At 42.4% G+C, this 20859-nt stretch overlaps 1 protein-coding gene across 1 annotated transcript in view; it reads left to right on the top strand.

Moving 5' to 3' along the window:
• Positions 1-2960: 2960 nt before the first annotated feature.
• LOC138784118 (neural-cadherin-like) overlaps positions 2961-20859 on the top strand; it is a 42281-nt gene continuing 24382 nt past the window's right edge. The window contains exons 1-14 of the mRNA XM_069959633.1: positions 2961-3618; positions 9294-9488; positions 11401-11626; positions 12773-12977; positions 14081-14192; positions 14720-14969; positions 15512-15654; positions 15747-15919; positions 16299-16467; positions 17033-17203; positions 17291-17463; positions 17599-17766; positions 18294-18543; positions 19989-20116. Coding sequence (XP_069815734.1) covers positions 2961-3618; positions 9294-9488; positions 11401-11626; positions 12773-12977; positions 14081-14192; positions 14720-14969; positions 15512-15654; positions 15747-15919; positions 16299-16467; positions 17033-17203; positions 17291-17463; positions 17599-17766; positions 18294-18543; positions 19989-20116 — 3021 coding nt within the window. The remainder of the gene's footprint in view (positions 3619-9293; positions 9489-11400; positions 11627-12772; positions 12978-14080; positions 14193-14719; positions 14970-15511; positions 15655-15746; positions 15920-16298; positions 16468-17032; positions 17204-17290; positions 17464-17598; positions 17767-18293; positions 18544-19988; positions 20117-20859) is intronic.

Consider the following 20859-nt stretch of genomic DNA (forward strand, 5'->3'; position numbering starts at 1 on the left):
ATTAAACGACCGTCAAGAAAACGTTGATCGTTTGATAGAATCTGGAATCTCCCGTGTAATACCACCCTTATGGTGCATTAACAGAGAGAGATTTATCTGAAAGATTTTTGAAGCCAAAGCCAGGAGCCGACCATAAACAGGGAAGATGTCCTAAAGAAAAGACTGAGATTTCTCCTCTTTTTAAATCCATTCCTGGCTTTGACTTCTGTCTGTCAGATAAATCTGTGTGTGTAATCGCACCATTAGTGTATTTTATAGATAGAAATTGTTTTTGGCGCCCCCTCGACCATTGGCTTAGTGTGGTATTGCAGCTCAGCATATTGGACTGAGTTGTAGAGTCCATGAATACAAAGAGCGCAGTTTCTAGAAAAATGCAGACTGATATGGTTCAACCTCTTTAAAGAGAAACTGTCATTGCTTGCCTAAATCATGAGTCATTGGGGCCATCCCCAGAGATGGGGAGAACCCCCCAGGCCACATAAAAGTGATGACAGGTTCTCTTTAAGTCCTTAAAGGGGTACTCCAGCGGGGGGCACTTTTTTGCTAGGACTGGGGAGGGAAAAGACGTCCACTCACCTCCCCGATTCCAGCGGCGGGTCCCACATCGCGGCGCTCCGGTCCCCGGTTCACGGCCGCTTCCTGGTGTCTGACGCGGGCCCGAGATGATACGTCTCAGGTCCGCTCAGCCAGTCAGTGACAGAGGCGGGATCTGAGCGGACTTGAAACGGTTCCCGCCTCCTTCACTGACTGGCTGAGCGGACCTGAGATGTCAGATCTCGGGCCCGCATCGGACACCTGAGTGCCGCGATGTGGTACCCCCTGCTGGAATCGGGGAGGTGAGTGGACGTCTTTTCCCTCAGCCACCTCCTTTGCTTTGCTTCTTTGATACTGTAAATGCGATCATCACTACATTTGAATAGCAGTGGCTAAAGAAGTTGGATGCAGCCATAGGGAGTCCAGGAAAACATGGATATTGCCAACCCGATTGTTCGGCATTTGGCTACCGGTGGCTGAAAAAGTTGGATGGAGCCCTAGGAGTCCTGGAAAACATTCTCTGATTCTCTGGGCAATGGTCTGCCAGGTTAAGTTGGATCCTGGCATCATGTGAATGTTACTTTGATGCATACCACCTACTGTACGTAACCACTGCACAAACCAAGTATACCCAAGTCATGTTTTTACTGTGGAGACCCAGAGCCATCCTCCTTGAAGCTCCTTGAAGCTTTGGTCTGGAGCAATGCTTCTCAATTCCAATCCTCATGGCCCACCAATTGGTAATTAGTGATGAGCGAATAGTATTTGATCGAATACTACGCTATTCGAACCATTCGTTTTCGTTCAAATATTCAAACGAAAACGCAGTAAAAGTTCGATTCGCGCTCCCACATCCCCTGGCACTTTTTTCCAGCTAATAAACATGCAGGGGGGGGGGAGGGACAGGCACTAGGAATAGGCAGGACTTAACAGAAAACCTCTAACTGTGATTGGCTGGCTAAACTACGTCACCTCCTGAATATAAGAATAGTAAATTTCTGATTCGTGTCACTTGCTGGTTGGAGCTAGAGAGGGACAGGCTGTTCACCAGGGAGAGAAAGCTTTGAGGTGAAGTTAGGTAGGAAGGGACCCCCAAAAGCCCTTGTTAGTGCTAAAAGTATTAAAACCATATATTTAGAAGCTCTTGTGAGACAGGCAGTGTGTTCAGATAGTGTGTTCAGATACCCACTGATATATACTGTATACTGTGATTGTGGGATAAAAGCTGTTATATTGCTACTACTGATTTGTGCAGTCTGCGTCCTGTAAAGGAGTTAAACGGCTCTTTCATTTTACTATTGTAAAAACCAATTATATATCCGGTATACAGCTGTATACTGTGAATGTGGGATAATACCTGTTATCTTGCTACTACAGATTTGTAGTTATCATTAATTTTGTTATTACGTATTTTACACTGCACCTGACCTGATATGTACGCAAGTGCGTACTGCTAGACCGAAACGTACACTTTTACTTTACGTTCATAATTTGTTTGTGAATCTTTGGCGTACACTTGGGAAAATTGGGATGTTCGCTCATCACTAGTGTTAGATGCCCCCAGACATGGTCCCATATGCATCCAGAGGTGTTGGAATCATTTCCTGAGGTTTCATTGGGCACTTGGTGACCTCCTAGTGGTCGAATATTGATTTCCAGGTCCCAAGGATTTTTCTCCCATCAAGTATAATTGCATTCGATCTTTGTTCAAACATACGAATATCGGGAGTTATTCTAATAGAATTTCGAATTATCGAATATTTTACTATTCGCTCATCTCTAATGGTCATGTTTTGAGGATATCCTATAAAAAAAATACCTGTGATAATACCTGATGCACAAGTATAATTATATCACCTTTGAAATACTAAGGAAATCCTCAATACATGATCTGTTGGTGTTTTATATGTTTCATTGCTTGATTTCCATTGTCTCTGGTACATTGGTTCAGTGTTTTTCCTGTGTGGTTGTTATGTTCTCTTTGCATTAGAGTCTTTTGTGTTTTCTGTTTAAAAACTTTGATAAAATCTAAATCCAAAAGAAGAAAGTCTCCTCTTAACTGATCATATATTTTTCTGTGACATAGATTAGTAACAATATAAATGTAACATAATATTCACATTGGTTATGAATCGCTTTATAAGTGATGCCAGTGCTGTGTCAGGAGGGCACCTGCCCATACTTCTAGTAATTCTACCTGCCCTGCTATGGGGGTATACATTGTCATTGAGTGGGGGGAGTGTCCTGACACTATGGAGCAGCAGGACAGGAGCTCAGAGCTCTCACATTGCATCTGCCAGAGGCTGGAGCTCCACAGACCAATGACTCCATGCTGAGGACTGTGTGCTCTAATGATGCTTCTCTGCCCAGGATCAGTAAGATGCCGCAAAGCACATTATTGCATTACAAGCTTTTATACCTTCCTGATGCTTCTTGTCATTGAATGTCAGGCTAGAAACACTCAGCTACCAAGATTGTTGAAGCAAGATCCTGGCAGAGTAACCGGATTCGACCCGGGGGTCCTGATTTGCCCCTCTGAAGATGGAGAAAATATGGGGTATCAAGGGCAAGCTCCAAAGACGAGTGGTAATTTTACCAATGACGGAATACATGTTGATGGCACAAGACGATTGACTAAGAGGGGCTGCAAGAAGAGAAATGTAGACATCCAAGGCATCTCCTCCAATGTGCCAAAATCTTCAAGGCAACTTTCTATTCCAGAGCTGCCACCAAAAATTCCAATTTTTTCCACTGCGTACCCCATATTTTTACAACCAAAACCAAGTCCTAGTTTATCCAGCTTTCCTTTGCTGTCCTTTCGTATCTCCAAGTATAGACCTGTTCGCTCCATTTACCCCCAGGCTATATCTTCATCCTACACTGTGAGGGTTCCTGCAGGGGGCGCCCTTGGAGAGACCATCTTTACCATCCCAGATAGAAGGTATCGGGGTAAATGGTTTGAAATCAGCTGGCCCTCCAACCCCCCGGTGAGGATAGAAAGCGGTTCCGGGCGGTTGTATCTAACCCATAAATTGCAAGGTGGACAGACGGAGATACAAGTGAAAGTGCATAATCTGGAGCAAGGTAAGGAACAGACATTAAATCACTGCTTATTGTGTATCCAGTCTATACAATCTCAATAAAGGGACTTAGAAAAACATGGCGGCTATCTTCCACAAACAGCATCAACCTGTCCTCAGTTTGGATGTGGTTTTGCAGCTCAGTTCCATTGAAGTGAATAGAGGTGAGTTGTTATACCACACACACCCTGAGGACAGGGGTGGCACTGTTTTTGCAAGAAAGTAGCTGTGCCTGGTTAGACTAAATACATCAGGCTCTTGAATGAGCTGTGGTACACAATGCTGGATCCTGTATGTCACAGCCTGATGTGGCAGCGGGTGCCTATAGGGGTAACACCAACCACGGTGACCCCCTATAATTACGCCACTCGCTGGAACATTGCAGTCACTTTCATGACCGTAACTATAAAAATATTTATCATCACAAAAGGGCAGAGAATACTTCTGGCTGCTCCAGCTTCAATACATCTTCCAGTGCGGGGATGGGGAACCTTTGGCCCTCCAGCTGTTGCACAACTACAATTCCCATCATGCCTGGACAGCCAAATGCTGTCCAGGCTGCTGGGAGTTGTAGTTTTGCAACAGCTGGAGGACCAAAGGTTCCCCATCCCTATTCTAGTGGGTACCAGGAATCCATTCACATTCAGATATCAGGGTGTTTGGATAGCACCATGATAGCAGTTTTTTCCTATGAAGCTTGGCCATCACAGGTTATGTCGGAGCACCCACCCTAAATAATCCACACCTGCATCACAAGTCAAAAAGGAGAAATGTTGGACCAGTTCAACCTTCACATTCCTCAGAAAATTTTTTATTCGCAATGCACTATCCAAAAATGTGAAAATCCCGAAAGGTTAAAAGGGGTACTCCAGCTGGGGGGGGGGGGATCTATAAAATCAACTGGGGTCAGAAAGTGCAAGAGATTTGTAATTCACCTGTATTAAAAAGTTTCACTTATCAGCTGCTGTATGTCCTGCAGGAAGTGGTGTATTCTTTCAGTCTAACACAATGCTCTCTGCTGCCACCTCTGTCCATGTCAGGAACTGTCCAGAGCAGTAGCAAATCCCCATAGAAAACCTCTTCTGCTCTGGACAGTTCATTGACATGGACAAAGGTGGCAGCAGAGAGCACTATGTCAGACTGAAAAGAATACACCACTTCCTGCAGAGCATACAGCAGCTAATAAGTATGGGAATACTGGAGATTTTTAAATAGAAGTAAATTACAAATCTATATAACTTTCTGAAACCAGTTGATTTGAAAGTCAAAGATTTTCGCTAGAGTACCCCTTTAAGATTTTTTTATTGAAGTAAATTACAAATCTCTGGCACCAGTTAATTTGAAGGAATTGTTTTTTTTTGCTGGAGTACCACTTTGACCTTCCCCAATTAACTTGAAATAACTAAAAAGGGTATGTAAAATAAGTTTTCTCGGGCACAGAAACCAGTTTAGTTATGCACTTACTCAATTGCACAATGGCTGTGGATAATGAAAAATTCTTATATTCCTAATAATTCATAAAAAAAAAAAAAACTTAAAAAAATCCTTGATTTTCCCCAACACTTTGTTTCCTGAATGAACTTCTCACCTTTCCCTTTCCCCCCTGCACCCTGTGTTGTAGCACGTCACCTAAGTGTATGTGCAGCCCTGATGATCGGGTATTGACAGGGCATCTGCCTGTAGGGAAGGTCTGACAGTGACCAATGTAGTTCAAGGTTGTTTGAGTTGTGTAACCATTGATAAAGCACTTCACCAGGGATGGACACCACAGGGCACTAGTATTGGGTTATTCCATAATAGCAATGAATTAATATGGATTATTCAAAGCTCAACATGGCCAACAGTGTACTCCATCAGGAAGTATCAATAACATGTATTGCTATAGTAATTAATAGCGGAGATATATAAATCCAAACCTATAGGCTGATCAAAGGGTTTCATCAGTGGGAGAACCCAGCAGCAAGGGTTCAGTTTTCCTACAGCGCCTCCATAGGACAAATGTAGCATTACACAATTAGTTCCCTGTTAGATAAATGGGCAGTGTGTGTAGAACATGGACATCCAGAAGGAGAGAAGCTCTTTATAGCTGCTTCTTGCTTTGGTTGATAGAAGCTCTTGTAAGGATGAGCCCTCTATAATTAAACAGGTTTTTTTTAAAAAAATGCTGCAGGAGTGGTGTATTCTTTCCAGTCTAACACAGTTCTCTCTCTCTTTCTTTTTGGGAGCTAATTGGGAGAGGTTCAAGCCAAGCGGTATCTCAGGAAAAAAAAAAATTCTACTTCTATTTTTAAAAAAATCTCATGTCTTCCAGTACTTATTAGCTTCTGTATGCCCTGCAGGAAGTGGTGTATTCTTTCCAGTCTGACATAGTGCTCTCTGCTGCCACCTCTGTTTATGTCAGGAACTGTCCAGAGCAGTAGAGGTTTTCTATGGGGATTTGTTGCTGCTCTGGACAGTTCCTAACATGGCAGCAGAGAGCAGTGTGTCTGGAAAGCATTCACCACTTCCTGCAAGACATACAACAGCTGAAAAGTACTGGAAGATTTGAGATTTTTAAATAGAAGTAAATTACAAATCTATATAACTTTTAGGTACCAGTTGATTTGAAAAGAAAACATTTTCACTGGAGTACCCCTTTGAAGGTGAAGTCCGGCAAAAAGTATTGTATTGCCCCTCAAATCACCAATATACACTTATTACGAGAAATGTTTATAAAGTGTTTTTTTCCCTACACTTACTACTGCATCAAGGCTTCACTTCCTGGATAACATGGTGATGTCACTTTCCTTTCTGGATAACTTGGTGATGTCACGACCCGACTCCCAGAGCTGTGCGGGCTGTGGCTGCTGGAGAGGATGATGGCAGGGGGACACTGAGGGACACAGGAGGGACACTGAGCATCCCTCTGACATCATCCTCTCCAGCAGCCACAGCCCGCACAGCTCTGGGAGTCGGGTCGTGACATCACCATGTTATCCAGGAAGTGACATCGCCATGTTATCCAGGAAGTGACATCACCATGTTATCCTGGAAGTGACATCACCATGTTATCCAGGAAGTGACATCACCATGTTATCCAGGAAGTGAAGCCTTGATGCAGTAGTAAGTGCAGGGAAAAAAGCTCATTATAAGCATTTCCCGTAATAAGTGTATATTGGTGATTTTGGAGGGGTAATACAATACTATAATAAAAGATTTTGCCAGATTTCACCTTTGACTACAAGTTTTTGTCAGCTTGTGGGGACAAAAGGGTGTATTTTGTTTTGTTTTGTGGCGCTATTGTCACCTTTTCTGGTCCAGCAGCTAGGTCATATGATGGCAGAGGAAAATAAGTACAGCACACAAAAACGCCTAAACCACAAAAAAAAGATCATTCACACATAAAGTCAAAAACAGCAAAAATAATGGCAGAAAAAAGGCTAGAAAAAAAAGCAGTCTAGCATTCGCACGTTATTTTGCAATAAGGTTCCCACCCAACTGACAAGTTAGTTTTACAGATACTCAACCAAAAAATAAAAATCCTATATCTAGGAAAGGTGATTTGTGGTTAGTGAGAATACCATTGGAAACATGGTGCCCCAAGAATGCAACATTCTCACATTGGTACCACGATCGAGCCGAAAATACAGAGACTGGTGGGAAAGTGTCAGAGCAGAAGCAGTGGGGATCAGTGACGTGAGTATGACTCAATATTTTGATGTTTAAAAAAATGAATAAATAAAGCAACTGGACTGTCCCTTTAAGAATGTGTATCCTAAACTAGACTGCCCCTTTAAGTATTAAATTAGTCTAAGGAATGTGAAGAGCTAAAGTCCTGTCGATCAAGAGCGTAAATAGGTGAAGTAATGCGAACTGATGTCAACCAAAGAAAACCTCTCAGCCCTGACCATTGGCGGCAGTGATAAATCCTATTGTGGAGCTGTGTGCGTGAATAAACAGCAGAACGTGACTTTGTCCCCATGCGGTAACTCAGGCTTACTTTAATTATTCTTTCAATAAGACTCATTGGCAGGATATCCAGCCAGCCAAGTGCAGACAGGCCCGGTGGTCACAATAAAGGAGAAAATCAGCCATGCTCAAGAGCTTAGACACTCCTTGGATCTGGCTCCTATTAAATTCACTAATCCTGGGACCCTCCATGCTGCAGGCCGGTCATTCTCCGGAGAAAGGAAGAAATGGTTTTCTCCTGAAATGAATAGGAGGGCTTCAATCTGACTCATTTCAGACTCTATGGGATTAAAGAAGATTTTCCCCGTCCGGTTGCTTTTGTTGGTCCCTTTTGTCATAAAGATCCCCATATGCTCTGAGCACTGCAACCTATTATACCGCTAAATGAAAAATCTAGGTATATGTTCCTCTGATCTAGAGCCGGAATCCTATTCTCCTAGGAGAGTGGTAAGAGAGTCCTAGGGAGAAAAGTGGGAAGTATAGAATAGTCCATCAGGGTTCTCATATTTCTAACTTCTGTTCCCCACATGGCAAACTACACTGAGTCCTATTTAGACTCAGTCAAAAAAAAAAAAATTGTCAAATTTTTTTATGGATTACTCCAACTTTAACATAATGAGTAATTCTTTGATATTCTTGGCAAATTGCATCCTGAAAAGAAACATGACCAAAGAGTACAAGTAATGTTTTGGGAAGTTTTCCAGTTTGGTCCCGTTGGATTGGGACGTAGTGGATGAGTATGTGTTGAGTCAGCAGGATTTTTTGCACAGAGCCTAGCAGCAAGGATACTACATCTATATGATGGCCATAATGTCAATCCTTTCTTTCCATTCGCAGAATACAGAAAAAAACAATGTCTATATGTCTATACTGTGGCTTTGATGTATGGAGCCTTTCTATTCAAGATACATTTAGTATGTGTACAAGGTGGTATTCTGGGAAAAACAATGGTTTTCAAACTATACAGATTTGTAAATTACTTTATATATACAGTATATATATATAAAAAAAACTCCCCTCTCCCAGTACTTATCAGCCGCTGTATGTCCTGCAGGAAGTGATGTATTCTTTCTGGTCTGACACAGTGCTCTCTGCTGCCACCTCTGTCCATGTCAGGAACTGTCCAGATAAGTAGCAAATCCCTTTTCTGCTCTGAACAGTTCCTGACATGGACAGGGGTGGCAGCAGAGAGCACTGTGTCAGACTGGAAAGAATACATCACTTCCTGCAGCACATACAGTAGCTGTAAGACTTGAGTTTGTTTGAAAAGAAGTCATTTACAAATCTGTATAACTTTTAAGAACCAGTTAATTTTTCAAAATAATTTTGTCTCTGGAGTACCCCTTTAAGGCGTTGTTCACATGTGCGTCAGGGCCTCCATTGCAGAATTCAGTCAAATAAACAGACCAAAAGGACATAGAAATCAATATTTTTGTCCACGTAAAATGAAGTCAGACCGATCAAATTTAAGTTAATGGGTCTTTGTGGATCTGTTGGTGTCTGTTGGGCAGAGCAACCAGCTCTATTTACTGCTCTTGAATGGACTCTATGTTGGGGTCCCTAAGTGGAATCTCTGACACAGATGTGAACCCAGCATAACCAGTCTGTCTGTCACTGGAAACCATAGTCACCTACTCATCTTGTATAGGTCCACCCGTGATTACAACTTTCTAACTTTTTTGTGATTTTATGTTAATTTATCAGTTTTTGTGTATTTATTTTTGCTTGCAGATGGTGACTGGTATTTGTGCCACATTACTATTGTGGTCCCCAGAGAGGAGAGCTTGGAGTGGACCATGTACCCATTCCCTTACCTGGCTTGTGTTGACCCTGAAGCACCAAAAGGCACTTTTGTATACCAGTTATTAGCCCATTACTACAACGACGAGAGCTCCGGGGGCGGCATATCATACCATCTAATGGAAGGTAACAGAAGACTGAGCTAAAAAGCTACTTTTACATGCACTCATTTCTTTATATCTCATATAATCCTCATATATTGCCAGTATTGGATTATAATAGGTCCTTTTCGGGCGGTAGCCTGGGGCCCTGAGCTCCTAGGGGCCCATGGCCACCCAAACACACTTGTACTTTCAGTGGTGTATTGTTCCTGCCTACACTTCTGCCATGATTTGCAAAAAATTGCTGTTTTTTTACCGCAATTTTGCACAAATCAAGACATAATATTATCTATCCTGTGCTATGAACACCACGCTAGTGGGATGCGGGGCCCAGCCTTGGTAAACAGCCCAGGGCCTATGGTAAATCCACCTCTGAATATCGCCACCGGTTCTTTTGATATGTCAGAAGTATTGATTGGTGAGGTTTAGGTGGAGAGTCTATGGGGAAGATTTATCAAGCTGGTGTAAAGTAGAATTGTCTTAGTTGCCCCTAGCAACCAATCAGATTCCACCTTCCATTTTCCTAAGAATCTGTAAAGAATGAAAAGTGGAATCTGATTGGTTGCTAGGGGCAACTGGGCCAATTCTACTTTACACCAGTTTGATAAATCTCCCTCTAAGTGTTTATTGTTTCTGCCCCTTCAGAACCTTATTATATGGGACGATTATAGTGTGACGAAAATCGTTATATTGTTCGAATTTAAACGATCTTTCCATGTGTATGCAGGCAACGATCAAATGACTAAAGGCCCTATCACACAAAGCGATTATCGTCCGTATTCGTCCGATACCGACCATTAAGGCCGATAATTATTCAATGTAATAGAAGACAAAGATCAGCTGACATCCACGATGTTAACAATCTGCTGCCGTTGCTCTGTGCAATAGGAGCGGCAGCAGCAGACCGCGACTCCTATGGGCTGCTCCCCCACAGCTCACCTGCTCCTCCTTGCTCACTGTCAGTGCCTGTAATAGCACCAGCAGAGGGCGGGGGAACGAGGAGCAAGCGAGCGCTGACCTAACAGGTCGGCGCTCACTTGCTCTCCACATCGCCCCGTGAAATAGAGGCTTAACGAGAAGTCGTTTGTTTTATTGATCACATCTTTTGATGATAAAATCATAGTTAAAGGGGTTGTCCAGCGAAAAAAAATTTCTTTTAAATCAACTGGTGTCAGAAAGTTTTATATAAATTTGTAATTTACTTCTGTTTAAAAATCTCAAGTCTTCCCATACTTATAAGCTGCTGTATGTCCTGCAGGAAGTGTTGTTTATTTACATTCAGAAACAGTGCTCTCTGCTGACATATCTGGCCGAGTCAGGAACTGTCCTGAGCAGCAGCAAATCCACATAGAAAACCTCTCCTGCTCAGGACAGTTCCCGACTCGGCCAGAGATGTCAGCAGAGAGCACTGTTTCTGAATGTAAATAAACAACACTTCCTGCAGGACATACAGCAGCTGATAAGTATGGGAATAGTTCAGATTTTTAAATAGAAGTAAATTACAAATCTATATAACTTTCTGACCCCAGTTGATTTGAAAGATTTTTTTTTTCCCTGGACAACCCCTTTAATTGTTCGCTAATTGTTCAATGTAAGTACACATTGTTCGTTTGTTCGCTGGAATCAGAAGGAGTAAACAATCGTTGTAACGATCATAATTATGATGGTAACTAACGACTATCATTCTCTGTGTTATGATGAATGATTTCAGTTTGTTCCCACAAGCGCTTGTTTTATAATTATTTATTGGTAATTGTCGAAAGCGAAAAATCGCTTAGTCTAATAGGACGCTTATTTCAGTGACTGCTGGGGGTCTCATCACCCGGACCCCAACCAACACTTCTGGCATGTCTCTACATCTCTGTCAGTTTCACTTTAAGGTACACTTTAATAAAAATGACATGCTGTGGTATTTCGTCTTTTATCATTGTTTTAAGGTGCCGACCAGCGCTTTGAAGTGGATAAAGATTCTGGAGTCATCAGTACAACTGGATTACCATTAATATGGAACAAGGAATATGCCCTGACAGTTCAGGCCACTGACAAACATGGAAAAAAGAGTCCTTACGCCTCTATCTCAATCCTAGTTGGATTACGGCCACCACAATTTACCAATATGACGTACAGCCTATTTGTCCCTGAAAACACAGCTATTGGGGAAAAGTAAGTAGAAACCTCTGCTTAGGTTGTTGTCAGGGAGATCCAGGAGCCCCATTGGAATAAAAGCTTAAAGTGGTTGTCCAAAAACAATGCCACCCCTGTCCTCAGGTTGTGTGTGGTATTACAAATCATCTCAATTCACGTCAATGGAGCTGAGCTGCATAACCACACCCAAACTGTATGTAAGAGAGGTGCTGCTTCTGAAAAAGCAGCAATGTTTTTCCAATCTAAGACAACCCCTTTAAGGCCCTTTTTACACGGGCTGATTATTGGCCTAATGAGCTTTCATAGTTGTGCTCGTTCCTTATATCGGCCGTGTAAAAGGGTCAATAATCAGCTGAAGAATGGGAAAATGTACATCTGTTGGCTGATTGGACCTTTTGCAGTGACCGTTGTTCAGTGAACTTGATGAAAGTTTGAGCTCAGCAACGTTCATCCAAAAGCTCGGCATGGAGAAGTTGGATGCAGCCTATGGCTATGTTCACACAACGTATCTTTTTGTAAAAGTACGGCCGTTGTTTAAACTTTTTGCGAAAAGATATGTTGCCTATTCTTCTATGGGATCCATGCTGGAGAGTATACACATAGTATACGCTCCACCCGGGATCTCTTGCGGCACTGCAAACAACTGACATGTCAGTGCACACTGTGGAGCGAGTGTATCCGGCCGCTCGCTCAATAGCGTGCAGTGGAGTGTTCTGATGCGGGCGCGCACGAATGCGCCCACATCAGAACTCTGCGGCCTGAAAGATTATCCGGCCGCTACTGCAGTTTCACAGATGGCACAGAGTGGAAGTGTAATAGGTAGATGGGGGAGGGTGGGATATTGCACTCTACACTGATGCCCAGGTACTTGCCCTGCCTTTTGGGGTGCCCCACCTCCTTTATAGGGTGGACCCAACCACAGTAGCAGTTGGTAAACTCCACTAAGGGCTCCTTACCCTGAATCAGATGATATAACTCTTATTTCAATCCATTGCTCCAGCAGAGATATAAGCTGTAGAAATTTTATGCAAATTAGAAAAATCCCACAGGGTGTTCCTTACTAATGCCTCTATGCCTGCATGTAAGCGCTCGCTCTGTGAATATTGCTGGACTTTTGCAAAATAAATTGCCCTAATGCTAAATCATTGGCTTTTTTTTTTGTAGAATGGCAGTTGTGGAGGCCGTATCCTTTCAAGGCAAATCTATCACCTACACCTTACTGATGAATCCAAGTGGCCTGTTCACTATTAACCAAGAGAGCGGGGAGCTGAGCCTGACACATGCTGTGGATTATGAGAGCGGACATCATCTTTATCACTTGTTGGTGAAAGCTCTGGAAGCCGATAGTGAACTCAGCAGTGTTACTGAGGTACCGGGCAGATTAGGGGTTAACTGGAGAACCCTCTTTAGATCACTGGGGAAAGAGGGGGCTCTAATCAGGGAATGGAGAGATAAGGGATTGGACCGGTGGTGGCTCTATAGAAAGTATTAAAATAATGCCTGGTTTTCACTCAAAGGAAAGAAGAGTCTGATGTCGTTATTCCTCTCTATTCCCTAATCGTGACCCGGGGGCTAAAATCCCACTCCTTGCTGCTAACAATACAGAGTCCAGTTCTGGTTCTCATCACTTATTAATAAAAGAAATAAAACGACCAGGAAACCTCCTCCAAGAGCACCACACCAGTCGTATGGTCATATGCCGTATGGCACAAATTACATTGGGAGAGGTGCTAGTGTCTCAACCTAATTTGAGGCTCAAAAAAGAAAAATGTTGCTATATGCTCTACTGGTTTTTGATTGAAACTTTAGTCAAAAGGGTAACAAGGTAGGACAAAATTAAAAAGGGGTCAGACTGGGTTTCGGCCGCCTAGGCCAGTGCAGTTTTCCCAAAATTAAAAGGATACACTTCCAGATTTAAAGAGGTTGTTGGCAGGAAATTAAAAAAAAAAATGGCATAGATTATTTAACAAAAAAAAAAGTACTTTCTAAACTGAATACACTACTTCCAATCTGAAGTTGCCTAGGTCCTCACGGATCTCCACTTCCTTATACACGTCTTGACACAAGAGAAATGCCTGCTCCACCAATCATTGACCACTGCGATGACCTGCCTCATCCTATGATTGGCTTCCCAGGAAGTGGAGATCAGCAAGGAGCCAGGCACCATCACTTCACTTTGGTTGGTACTGTTTTCAATTATTCTTATATTTTTTGGTTACAGTACTTTTTTTTCCCCCTATTTGCTCCCTTTGTTGATGTTACACTGCCAACAACCCCTTTTAATCGGGGTTGGATGATTTTTTGTTTCGGCACTGGGTGGCTGAAAGAAATTTGCCACTGCAAGGGAAAGTAAAAGAATTTGTGGAGCCTGCATAACTATGTGAGTAACTCACTCTCTATAGGGATTTTAGAGTCTATTGGCTTTATTAAGGTTGTCTCATAGTTTCATCTTTTATATATCGTAATACTCAGGTCATGATTCATATCACTGATGACAATGACTGCTCCCCTGAGTTCCATAAGTCGATTTACAGCCAGGACAGCATTTTGGAAGACATTCCTGTGGGCACATCTATCTTACAAGGTACAATGTTTTACATCGAATATTGAACATCACTCCGTACATCTATTCCTACCGATCCATAAATTCCTGAATTTATGATGTATCTGTAGGTGATAGGGATGAGCCCCCCTTGACCATGTCCTAGGTCTTCACAACCTGAAAGCTCTGCATTTGATTACCAGTGGCTGAAGGAGTTGGATGCAGTCCTAAGTGGGCATTTACACATCCCATGATTACGGAAGATTTAAACGGTTTTGGTGCTCCAGGGATCATAATGAATCATAATGAATGATCAGTTCATAGCACATCTTCCGTGTACAGACTGTAATCATGGAATTTGTGAACGCCCCTAAAGACTGCTTGGAAAACATGGATGCAGCCATAGGCCATATTCTGTATCTATGTTTTCCAGGACTCCATAGTGCTTCATACAATGGTCATCAAAAGCAGAGCGTTCGGGTTTAGAAGAACCCAAGCATACTCAAGGTTCGCTCATCTCTTGTAGGTAACATAAGTTCCTAACATCTATCATGCTGTTTGTATATTAGTTACAGCGCGGGACTGTGACTCCGGGAGCAATGCAGAGATTTCTTACTTCGTCCAGAGCTCAGATTTTTCCATCACACCGCAAGGAGTCATCCTGTCCAGCCAGAAACTTAACTACGAGCAAGCCAATCACATGTATGAGTTTGTAGTGATAGCTGTAGACAAAGGAAACCCTCCGCATACAGGAACAGCTTCTGTGCGTCTACGGATGTCCAATGTCAATGATGAAGCGCCTGTCTTCTCCCAAAATGTGTAAGAATCTGTTTAGTGAAAAGAAGCAATACTGATTCCATGTGCGCTGGTTATATCCAATCCTGGTTTGTATTCAAACTACTTTGGGAGTCAATTGTGGTGCCACATTATCTACTTTTTAGGTTGGGTGCAAACCATGACCAGTGAACTGAGAGCTAAAGTAATCCAAAACTTCCCATAGAGTAGCGAGGAGCCAACCTTGAGCATGCTCGTGTTCATCTGAACCTGAGCATACGGCCTTTGATTACCGATGGCTACAGAAGTTGGAGGCAGCCTTAGGGGTGCCTCCAACTTCGTCAGCCACCAGTAGTCAAATGCCACATGCTCAGGTTCCGATGAACACGAACGTGCTCAAGGTTCATTTATCTCTACTGTACACCCAATAGTTGCCAAAAGAGGGTCCATTTGGTAACCACCAGCAGCTATATGTTAACCTCGTAGACCTTTCTTTATGTTCCTCCACAGAACAAAAACATATACTGTGGTTACTTGAGTCTAGTCATCTAGGATATGGCAGTCACGATCAATGTTATCATTTTTAGATATAACACTTTCTTGTCAGAAGACGCCGGACCAAACACCTTGGTGGCTACAGTCCATGCAAAGGATCCTGATGGAGACAATGTATCGTACTTCATTGTTGAAGGAAATGAAGAGGGAAACTTTGAGTTGGATAGCCAGAAAGGTAGAAAACTACAGTTTCCAAGCAAATCCAAAAATAAGAATACCGCTTTACTATAAAGATTCATTTTTATAACCGGTTATTGTGTCCTGAAGGTATTTTAAAGCTTCGCAAATCCCCATTGCCAAGGTTGATGAGGACTCAGTATATACTGAACATCTCTGCGGTGGATGATAACTCCTCGGGGGGCCCGTCAGCTTTGAGCAGTTTTACCCAAGTAATTGTAGGGATCAATGATGTTAATAACAACAAGCCAGTCTTCAGAGAGGTGAGCGGAACACGTGTATTTCTATGGGCAAAAACTACTAAAGTTAAATTTACCCTTTCTGTGTCTGGCGTCTTTCTTCTATCAATCAGCCAATCAGCAGTTGCTGCAGTGCCCTGCCTCACCTGCTGATTGGCTGAGAGAACATTTCAGGATCCAGAGCGCGGCACACATCAAGCTTAGTGTGCCGGCTCTGGTGAAGAAAGAAGACGTCTGATGAGTATAAAAAGCCGCAAACACATGAAAAATCTGTGTCTGGGGCACCCTAAGGTTCCTTTTTTTGTTCTCAAAAACTCATATTGTAGTTCTTCTTATTTTTTTTTGTTTTGTTTTTATACAGTTTTCTATTTCTATATTTTATATGCCTTTTATATTTTCATAGTGTTTTCAATACAGTGAGAATTCATGGATTTTGGAGAACCAACCTCCGGGTACCTTTGTCTTACAAGTTGAAGCTCATGATGCAGATACAGGATTGAATGGAGAAGTGAAGTATGGATTAATGCATAGAGAAGGTGCAAGCCCAGCGTTTACTATTGATGCTTATACAGGTAAAATAAACTTATGGCTAATGCAGATTCAAAATGATTTGTAGAACATAACAAAATAATCGAAATAAAAAGAAAAAGTATTTTAATTTCAAATTCGATTTGCTCTCAGACTATTGTATACAGAATTCATGCAATTTTTGTGAAAAACTTAGGGCCTATTCACATCACATTTTACAATATGGCCAAAGTATACATCAGGATATGAGGCCGGGATGCTGACTGTACTAATAGCGAATTTACAGCACTAGCGGATCGCTAGGTTTGGTTGTTGGCTTGTCACCCGACTGACTTTGAACTGATTGTGCTAGTCCTCGGAAACTTCTCCCAGTTTACTAGGACTAGATCCAGCTTTTCCAGGCACCTGAAGCGGAGCGGCTCAGAGTTTAAAGGCAGCCATCTGACAAGCTGACAGCCAAGCTTAGCGAAGTGAATCACTTACTGTAAATCCGCTCATCCCTAGTCAGTACACCTTTTTGCCAATATCTGACCTATTTCTTGGTCATATCAGTAAAACATGATGTGAATGGGGTCACTCCATATTAAATGTTTCCTTTGCTATGTGTAGGTGTGATCACTACCACTCAGAGCTTTGACCGGGAGAAGCAGCGGGAATATACCATCTCAGTGACTGCCACAGATCAAGCTCAAGAGCCTTTGATCGGCGTTTGCCAAATGACTATTTTTGTGGCTGATCTCAACGACAATGACCCCAAATTTGAGAACAGCCGTTACCAATGTGAGTGGACTCCAATGGCTGATGGCATAGAGTGGGTCTTATCAGACAAATCTTATATGTACATTCTCTCCATATTCTCCATTCTAGATTTCCTCCGTGAAGACACCCCTGTCGGTACAAGTTTCCTTCGTGTTGCTGCCGTAGATGATGACCAGGGAGTCAATGCTGCCATTACATACACAATACTAGCGCAACAGCCAGAGTATTTCCAGATCAACCCCAGCACTGGATGGGTTTATGTCAGCTATCCAATATCCCAGGTTAATATGACTGCACTAGTTTAGTAAAATGGGTCTCTAAAACTGTACCACCCAACTGGTTTTGCATCTCATTCTGTATAAAGGGTATGAAGTATGAACAGGCTAGGACTAACATATATGATGCTTCCCATCTAGATTTCTCATATCACTCGACAAATCATTGCTACAGATGGAGGCAACCGAAGTTCTAGTGTGGAGCTCTCAGTGACCATCACTAATGTTCTCAACCAACCTCCTCAGTGGGATCAGGCAAGATATTGGATCTCCATCCCAGAAAATATTACTCCTGATTCAAAGATTGTGGTATGTAGTGATCATGTTGGCTTTTCCATTAAGAAAACATATAATAACATTTTGACTCTGTATATCGATGGCCTTCATTCACCTACACACATTACAATCCCTTTTAGTTTAGAGGGTTCCTCAAGATAGGTTGATATCTGGGAGAATGTCCCACCACTGGGAGCCCAGTGATCATCTGTAATCTGCAGGGCAACCTGGCAACAAGCGTTCAATTACACTGTAGCGCCGCCACAGGAAAAAAGAAGCAATACACCAGATCCATTAAAAATAAGTAGGCTGTTCATGTAATGCACTGACATGCTGCGTCCTCCAGAAAGAAATTCTACTTCATGGGTAATTTATGCAGATTTTGAATTAAAAAAAAAAAAGTTTCAAAAATAGACAATTGCTTTAATCTGCCCATATATAACACACACATCATAAAAAAGAGAAAGCAAAAGCCTTACAAATGTAATGTCAGTGGGTTCATATAAACTTTATGGGATGCGTTATCCACCGTGTATATGTACTCTCTGTATTTGTTGTAGACTGTGAAAGCTACTTCTCTGCTGGACGATCCTCGAGTCACATACAACATGGAGGAAGGCCTTGTACCAGAGACAAATAACCCCATCCGCTTCTACCTGAAGCCTAACAGAGCTGATGGCTCAGCGTCCATACTTGTTTCTGAACCGCTGGATTATGAAGGGACCAAGTTCTTTACTTTGAGGATTAGAGCTCAGAACGTGGCCACTGTTCCTTTGGCTTCCTTTACAACCGTTTATGTCAATGTGACTGGTGAGTGGTTCTAGAGTCTTACGGTTAGTTTTTAGGTGTTTCACAAATTAAGGAATTTCAGGTGTGCAAAATAATAATAAAATAATAATAATATTTATTTGTATAGTGCCAACAGATTCTGCAGCACTTTTTTTCTTTTATACACAGTAAAGAGGTTACAATTACATGAAATAAAATTAAATTAGAATAAATAAAAATACATCATAAATATGATACCAGCTCGCAAGAGTATACAGATTATAAACTGGGGGTAACACGAGGCACAAGTGCTTTATTTGCCCCTGGTCCAGCCATTGTACATAGAAGGAGCTGGACAAGCCAGTTACACGCCAATGTCTTGTTACGGGAGAAACGTATAAAGTGCTTGGAACAGTCGGAGATATAGTAGAAAGTGAGGATACAGCAGAAGGGGAAACAAGTTTAGGGAATGTTATAAGCAAGCCTGAAGAGATGAGTCTTCAGGGCACGCTTGAAACATTGAGTATTGGGTATGAGTCTGAGGTCTTTGGGTGCAGAACTGGTGCAGCACAAGAGAAGTCTTGGAGGCTGGAGTGAGAGGTTCTATATATGGAAGATGGAACACTTTACATACTTGTAAACATTTAAGACTTAGAATTGAAAGAAAATCCCCCCCACTCATAGAACTGTAGTTCATCACATTCTTCTAGCCACCAGGCTTGCTGTAGCTCAGAGGTGGAAATTCCCAACTTCTCCATCCATAGAAGTGATAAACTGGGTTAACCAACAATTTCATAATAAAACTAATCTGTCTCCTTACACTTTGGAAGTTTCTCATTTGTATAAAAAAAAAAATTGACTCCCTGGACTCCTCCAAGGATTCTCTACCTTATGTCTGTATTCCCAGTTGGTGTTCTATCTTTCTTTGAGTAGCAGCGAAACAATAGGAAATTTGTTTTAATGAGGATAATATAAAAAGTTGCTTAATTTTGCATTCAGGAAACAAATTAAAAAAAAAGATCAGTAGAAAAATGGCCATTAATTTATCTTAATGCCCAAGTTTAGGCAAAGTTTGCATAAAGCCAGTAATGGCTCAAGGCTATCCCTGCATACGGTATCAGTAATGTAGACAAGTACACAATTTACAATGCTTAGCATTGAATAGTTAAAGGGGTTATCCAAGATAAGAAAACACACAGCTAATTTTTTTTGCAAAAACAGCACCACCACCCAAACTGAGTTCAGGAATGGTGCTGTTTCTGGAAAAAAGTGGCCATGGTTTTTTTTAAAAGCCTGGATAACCCCTTGAATGAGTGGCTAACCCCAGAAGTGTGTCTGCTATGGATTGGACATCAGATGTGATATGTGAGTGTACACATCAGCGAGGAGGTAGTTTTAACCCTGTTGCCTTTCTGCTTATGTACCTGGTTGTATGATGAGCTGGTAAACTTGCTCCTGATATTTGTTCCCTACCTCTTCTTTTACAGATGTCAATGACAATGTCCCATTCTTCACATCTTCCTCTTATGAAGTGACTTTACCAGAAGGAGCAGAGATTGGTTCATCAATAGGAGAAGTTAGAGCTACCGATCAAGACTCTGGACTTCACGGAAAGGTCCTTAATTGTTCTAGCAGGAAATGAGACTTCATATGAATAAGACTATCCAATAATATCTGACTACTGTGTAGGGAAATCAATGTAATGTTTGAGGGTGTACTATGCCTTTATTACTGGTTAAAACTTTAAGAGGATGTACCACCCGGTACATCCTCTTTAACCTGAACCCTCGGATCGATCGGCGCCGGCACGGGGAAGTCGGTGCCGCTGTCCATTTTTCTGACCGAGGCCCGATTCCCGTGTACGGCGCCATTCGATCCAGCGGTACCGGACGGTGCTGAAGCACTGGAGGCAGGCCGGGCCGCCCCCAGTAAGAAGGAATTCCCTCCCCTGTATGACGCGGCTCCATTCATTCTAAGCGAGCCGCGTCATACAGGGGAGGGAATTCCCTCCCACTGGGGGCGGCCCGGCCGACCTCCAGTGCTTCAGCACCGGCCGGTACCACTGGATCGAAAGGCGCCGTGCACGGGAACCGGGCGGTGGTCCAAAAAACAGACCGCGGAACCAGCTTTCCCGTGCCGGCGCCAATCGATCATTGGGTTCAGGTTAAAGAGGATGTACCAGGTGGTACATCCTCTTTAAAGGGAACCTGTCACCAAGACAATGCTATCTAATCTATCCCCATCATGTTATAGAGCAGGAAGAACTGAGCAGATTGATATATATCTTTATTGAAAAAGATTTAGAATAACTTGATTGAAATCCCTGATCATTCTGTGTTAAGGAGTCCAGTGGGCGGT

Source organism: Dendropsophus ebraccatus, chromosome 2 (assembly GCF_027789765.1).
Source record: "Dendropsophus ebraccatus isolate aDenEbr1 chromosome 2, aDenEbr1.pat, whole genome shotgun sequence".
Classification (NCBI taxonomy): Eukaryota; Metazoa; Chordata; class Amphibia; order Anura; family Hylidae; genus Dendropsophus; species Dendropsophus ebraccatus.